The sequence below is a fragment of the Sander vitreus genome, chromosome 2 (genome assembly GCF_031162955.1).
Source record: "Sander vitreus isolate 19-12246 chromosome 2, sanVit1, whole genome shotgun sequence".
NCBI classification, from domain to species: Eukaryota; Metazoa; Chordata; class Actinopteri; order Perciformes; family Percidae; genus Sander; species Sander vitreus.
Genome location: NC_135856.1, coordinates 127501 through 135000, shown reverse-complemented (window position 1 = coordinate 135000; position 7500 = coordinate 127501). Strand labels below are relative to the sequence as shown.

General features: G+C 43.7%; 1 protein-coding gene across 3 annotated transcripts in view; it reads right to left on the bottom strand.

The window, feature by feature from the left end:
* The window catches only part of LOC144531350 (calpain-2 catalytic subunit-like), a 27842-nt gene that overhangs the window by 4662 nt on the left and 15680 nt on the right, over positions 1 to 7500 (bottom strand). For all 3 annotated transcript variants that reach the window (XM_078271455.1, XM_078271446.1, XM_078271439.1), the window contains exons 10-15: positions 7165 to 7334; positions 6245 to 6256; positions 4110 to 4321; positions 3258 to 3294; positions 1789 to 1854; positions 1215 to 1272 (exon numbers count right to left, since the gene is read on the bottom strand). In XM_078271455.1, the coding sequence (XP_078127581.1) occupies positions 1215 to 1272; positions 1789 to 1854; positions 3258 to 3294; positions 4110 to 4321; positions 6245 to 6256; positions 7165 to 7334 (555 nt within the window). The remainder of the gene's footprint in view (positions 1 to 1214; positions 1273 to 1788; positions 1855 to 3257; positions 3295 to 4109; positions 4322 to 6244; positions 6257 to 7164; positions 7335 to 7500) is intronic.

The following is a 7500-nucleotide window of genomic DNA, read 5'->3' as shown; positions in this document are numbered from 1 at the left end:
AGGAGAACAGGTGAACAGAAGAACAGGTGAACAGAAGAACAGAAGAACAGGTGAACAGGTGAACAGGTGAACAGGAGAACAGGTGAACAGGTGAACAGGTGAACAGGTGAACAGAAGAACAGGTGAACAGGAGAACAGGAGAACAGGTGAACAGAAGAACAGGTGAACAGGTGAACAGGAGAACAGGTGAACAGGAGAACAGATGAACAGGTGAACAGAAGAACAGAAGAACAGGTGAACAGGTGAACAGGTGAACAGGTGAACAGAAGAACAGGTGAACAGGTGAACAGGAGAACAGGTGAACAGGTGAACAGGAGAACAGATGAACAGGTGAACAGGTGAACAGGTGAACAGAAGAACAGGTGAACAGGTGAACAGGTGAACAGAAGAACAGGTGAACAGGTGAACAGGAGAACAGATGAACAGGTGAACAGAAGAACAGGTGAACAGGTGAACAGGTGAACAGGTGAACAGGTGAACAGAAGAACAGGTGAACAGGTGAACAGGAGAACAGGTGAACAGGTGAACAGGAGAACAGGTGAACAGGAGAACAGGTGAACAGGTGAACAGGAGAACAGGTGAACAGGTGAACAGGTGAACAGGAGAACAGGAGAACAGGTGAACAGGTGAACAGGTGAACAGGAGAACAGATGAACAGGTGAACAGAAGACCAGGTGAACAGGTGAACAGGTGAACAGGAGAACAGGTGAACAGGAGAACAGGTGAACAGGAGAACAGGTCAACAGGAGAACAGGTGAACAGGTGAACAGATGAACAGGTGAACAGAAGAACAGGAGAACAGAAGAACAGGTGAACAGATGAACAGGTGAACAGAAGAACAGAAGAACAGGTGAACAGGAGAACAGGTGAACAGGAGAACAGGTGAACAGGAGAACAGGTGAACAGGTGAACAGGTGAACAGAAGAACAGGAGAACAGGTGAACAGGAGAACAGATGAACAGGTGAACAGAAGAACAGGAGAACAGGTGAACAGGTGAACAGAAGAACAGGTGAACAGGAGAACAGAAGAACAGAAGAACAGGTGAACAGGAGAACAGGTGAACAGATGAACAGGTGAACAGAAGAACAGGAGAACAGGTGAACAGGTGAACAGGTGAACAGGTGAACAGATGAACAGGAGAACAGAAGAACAGGAGAACAGGTGAACAGGAGAACAGGTGAACAGGTGAACAGGTGTTGAAGCCTCAGCTTACGTTTGGCAACGATCTTGTTCATGATGGTCTGGAGCTCCACCGCAGAGATCTCCATGTCCTGAAATCAGACAGGTAACACATCACACCTGATATACACACTACAGACACACACTACATACACACACACACACACACACATCACACCTGATATACACGCACACATCCACACACACACATCACACATCACACACACATCACACACACACACACATCACACACACACGCACACACAACACACATCACACCTGATATACACACACAACACACACACACACACACACACACATCACACACACACACACACACACACACACACACACACATCACACCTGATATACACACACACACACACACACACACACACAATACACATCACACCTGATACACACACACATCACACACACAGCACACACACACACACACACTACACACACACACTACACACACACACACACTACACACACACACACACACACACACACACACACACACACACATCACCACGGTGTGCCACGGTGTTGTAGGCTCTGCTCTGATTGGTCCCCCTCCACACAGGAAGTGATGCAATACTTACGGGCCCGGCGAGTTTGGAAAAGAGTCCTCTGAATCCTGCGTCCACCTCCGAATCAGACACCGTCTCCTGAACACAATCGCCATGACAACAGTCAAACTTTATTCAAAAAGCAGCATTCACAAAACACAAAGCAGCTGATTCTCTATTAATCTATAAATATTATAGATTATAAATGATTCCTCCTTTCATCTAACAATAGTCAACATGACGTCTACATGGTTTGTCCTGAGAAAACAAAAAGGATTTGGATCTGTTGATGACTAATCATGACTTTATTTAAACACCGCTGGACTCATAGTTTGACCCTCCTGTTTGACCCATTTTCAAAGTTTCTTTAGCAGAAATTTGGGTTTCTTTCAACCAAATTGCCCCAAAAGTAACGTGGACGGTTCCATGAAACCATCATTGACTTTTGGGTGTTTCATTTAAAGTGATGGTTTGAGTAGTTTCACCCTAGGGTCCTTTGCACCTTGACCTGGAGCCAAACCCCCCCCCCATCAGCTTTGTTCCCTTGTTATAACGTTGGTGGAGTTAGCGTTACCAGCTGGTTAGCTTAGTGCAGGCGCTAATGGTGCCACGTTTGTATCTCGTAAATTACCCCACTAATAATGCCCGGAATGATACCAAACTTCTACAGTAGGTTTATATATAGTATATAATGTACTTATAAAACGAGGCATTAGGAAGTTTATAACTACACCAGAAGAGTGTAGTAGTAGTATGTAAGTACTGCACGATAGCGCTGATAGCGCTGATAGCACGATAGCGCGGTAGCAGCCGAGAGGAGTATCCATCAGGCTTATTTAAATAAACTCCTGGTGTAGTTATAAACTTCCTAATGCCTCGTTTTATAAGTACATTAACTATTTATACTACTGTAGAAGTTTGGTATCATTCCGGGCATTATTAGTGGGGTAATTTATGAGATACAAACGTGGCTCCATTAGCGCCTGCACTAAGCTAACCAGCTGGTAACGCTAACTCCACCAACGTTATAACAAGGGAACAAAGCTGATGGGGGGGGGGGGTTTGGCTCCAGGTCAAGGTGCAAAGGACCCTAGGGTGAAACTACTCAAACCATCACTTTAAGTTTACAGCATTATTCTGTGACAGTCTGTGATTATCTAACTACATCCTCTGATCTGAATCTTTATCAAAATAATTCACACTGCTTTAACTCAAAGCTCAATTTCTGCTTTAACTCAAAAAATAGATATTATTACATGAAGGCTAAATGAGGTTTATTGACTATAAATTTAAAAAGTGAGTGTAAAAATAGTGGTGATAAGTACTGGTGGTAGTAAAACATCTCTCATTTGATTCTCCCTCGTACTAAAAGTTCCCGTCATTTAAACTTGATTTTAAGAATGATTTTGATGTCCAGAACATTTAATTGGATGAAGAGTTCAATCAGCCAATCACAGGCCGTGTCTCCGTAAACATTTAGAGATGACATCAGATGTACTCACGTCGTCCAGATCAGCTTTGACCGGGTCATCACAGGGCCTGAAGGATGGAGATGTTACAGCGTTAGAAACACACACACACACACACACACACACACACACACACACACACACACACACACACACACACACACACACACACACACACACACATACACACACACACACACACATACACACATATACACACATATACACACACACACACATACACACATATACACACATATACACACACACACACATACACACATACACACACACACACACACACACACACACACACACACACACACACACACACACACACACACACACACACACACACACATACTACACACACACACACACACAGACACACACACACACACACACACACACACATGCACACACACACACACACACACACACACACATTACTAGACACACACACACACACACACACTACAGACACACACACACACACACACTACACACACACACACACACACACTACACACACACACACACACACACACTACAGACACACACACACACACACACACACACACACACACTACACACACACACACACACACACACTACAGACACACACACACACACACACACACACACACACACACACACACACACACTACACTACACACATCACACCTGACACACACACACACACACACTAGAGACACGCATCACAGAAGGTTTGATGAAAACCAGAGTGTGTTTCCTTTTGTTTTGCGGGCCGCCACTACAACATCAAATAGAGGAAACACTGACTCTCCATTCAGAAACATGTCAACAGGAACTCTACAAACAGGAAGTGATAGGTGTGAGAGAGCAGGAAGTGGGAGGTCTTACAGGGTCTCTGTCTGCTTCTCGGAGAAGACGCGGATGCAGAAGTCTCCGTTGAGGTGCGGGTCGAAGGTGGACGGGACGATCAGGTATTCTCCTGGCGGCAGCTTGAAGCGAGTGCTGACCTCCCGCAGGTTGATGAAGGTCTCAGACTTGGCCGTCTGAGCGTGGCTCAGGAAGAAGTTCTTATCCAGGTGCACGTCCCGCTGCCCGTAGAACTGAGGGGGGGGAACTCGTATTTGAACAACCGGACAGATGTACAGAAAGGCAGATAGCATTGCATGTGACTACACACACCCCTGGCATCTCATTTTAAACTACCGCCATCTATGTGTCGTCTCTGCCCACCCCTTCTGACCAAGGACCATAGACATATATAAACTGGAGCAGCAGACCCCGTCGGTCTGGACGGAGACCAGTGACGTCTCTTTCCCGGTGATGGCTGAGCGTTACTGAGCAGCCTCCAACTGAGCTTGAAGACGTAGATGTGACGTGAGCAACCTGTCTGAAAGTTGGAAGTCTTCTGGTAGCTGTGCCAAGAGAAATCTCAATCATTCCCAATCTAGCAGAGACGGAGAGCGTAGGTATATGTAAGGAGATAACATAGACACAGGCTCATTATTGATCACTAAAATGATAGTTAACATTAGTCATTACACTTAAACAGCTGATGGAAGTCCAAACTGCCTGAGAGCTTCTCCTGTACTATACGGTAACTCCTCTACTATGAGACAGGAAGTCTCGTGGTTATGACCCAATCGTTAGCCTATTGTTATAAAAACGTCTGCTACGGAGCCATAACGTGAGCTACAAGGTAATGGAGCCTTTTATACATTGTCGTGTTTCTTTAGAAATAAACAACGGACAAACAGAGTCTTTAAACGCTTCAGATGTAAAGGTATTCTCTGTCAAAGTGACGTCAGAATGAATGGGAGTCAATGGGATGCTTTAAATCAGTCAAAATAAGCTAGCTAGGGTGTATAGTGTATTGTAGTGTCTGATGTATGTTCTCATGTTATGTCTGTAGGTGTCTGCTGTAGGGACTATTTTCTGTATCATATGTCTGATGTAGGGACTATTTGCTGTATCATATATCTGATGTAGGGACTATTTGCTGTATCATATATCTGATGTAGGGACTATTTGCTGTATCATATGTCTGATGTAGGGACTATTTGCTGTATCATATATCTGATGTAGGGACTATTTGCTGTATCATATGTCTGATGTAGGGACTATTTGCTGCATCATATGTCTGATGTAGGGACTATTTTCTGCTATCATATGTCTGATGTGAGGACTATTCTGTATCATATATCTGATGTAGGGACTATTTGCTGTATCATATATCTGATGTAGGGACTATTTGCTGTATCATATGTCTGATGTAGGGACTATTTTCTGTATCATATGTCTGATGTAGGGACTATTTGCTGTATCATATATCTGATGTAGGGACTATTTGCTGTATCATATATCTGATGTAGGGACTATTTGCTGTATCATATATCTGATGTAGGGACTATTTGCTGTATCATATATCTGATGTAGGGACTATTTGCTGTATCATATATCTGATGTAGGGACTATTTGCTGTGTCATATATCTGATGTAGGGACTATTTGCTGTATCATATATCTGATGTAGGGACTATTTGCTGTATCATATATCTGATGTAGGGACTATTTGCTGTATCATATGTCTGATGTAGGGACTATTTGCTGTATCATATGTCTGCTGTAGGGACTATTTTCTGTATCATATGTCTGATGTAGGGACTATTTGCTGTATCATATATCTGATGTAGGGACTATTTGCTGTATCATATGATGTCTGACGGCTGATGTCCTGTCATGAAGTGCGTTGCAACTGTGCTGCAAACCCAACTGCCCCATGGGGACGATAAGGTTATCTACTAATATATACAATACATGTTTTGTTTTTGCATGTTTCAGGTCTTTAGACACCAATCGTGCAAAAAAATTGTTCATCGGATTAAAAACAAACTTCTATTCAGTTCCATAACCATCCTGCAGCAGAGACGTGTAAGCTTTAGTCTCCTTTATTTCCCACTACGGTGTGAGAGATTTCTTCAGCCTTTAAGCTTGAACATGAAGGAGCTCTCAGGGGTCAGCGCTCACCTGTTTAGGAACCTGGAACAGAACACAAGACAAAGGTACAGTTAATATGAAGCTACAGCCGGCTAGCTTAGCATAAAGACTAGACTCGTGGATGGATCTCTATCGCTGCGTCAGGATTCCTCAGATCCTTGAGATGCTTTACTTCTTAAACTTCTTAAAGGTGCCCTGCCACACGTATTTCATCACTTTGTGGTAATGTCTGAAGTTGTACCACTGACTCTGTAACCTTGGTTACCTTGTTTCAAGCCATTCTAGCGTGGTATAGAAAGCCTGCAGGAAGACTCAGCTCCATTTGTGCCAGTTCTCATTAATATTCAACGAGCTAAGCTGCTTGATTCTGATTGGCTAACAGCTAGCCAATGAGAGCCTGGCTATCGGCATCCTTTACCCAGCGCAACTGGGTGAGCTCATGAATAGTAATGAGCTCTTCAATAGTAATGAGCTCATTATTCATGAGCTCTTGAATAGTAATGAGCTCTTGAATAGTAATGAGCTCTTGAATAGTAATGAGCTCAGGCAACATGATGTCAGACTGACCAGCTGTTGTAATTGGTCTGATTTCTCTGATTATTTCTGTTCAGTGGCTAGAGCTGACAGAGGAGGGAGCAGAACACATATGGACCTGACATATTTTAAAAATACAAGGAAAAACGGTTTTGTGTGGCAGGGCACCTTTAAAGATAAACTTTGTCCCGAGTGACAGAAATTTGTGTTTGACAGGGCGAACTCAAGTAACATAAAATACATATAACAACATAAACGATACATATACAAACAGTGTAAAAACATTGTCAGTACAAACGTGAAAAATGCAAAAGTGCAAGAAGAAGCCTGGATGGAGCTGTTGGATGATTGATATATATATATATATTGCGTTATAACTGATCTTCAGAAATTAAAAAAACGTGTACGTTTCTCACCTCGTAGATGGCGAACCCAACGGTGTGCATGTCCTCTCCTACTTTCCGCAGCTTCCTGCGGTTCTTCTGGATCAGACCGACCACGAAGCTGCAGCCCACCTCCCCGTCCTCAGGGTCGTCGTCCTCCTCATCCAGCTTGATCACAAACTGAGGATTCATCCAGAATGTGTCTGCAGACGAACAATCATCAGAACATCTCTGAACAATCATCAGAACGTGTCTCGACCAGCTGACTTCTCTATTGGCTGCTGAAACAGGAGACGTCTCTCACGTTCTAAAACCAGCCTCTGGAGACTCCACCAGCTGAGTTTCAGCATCACCATCAGCTGGTTTGAG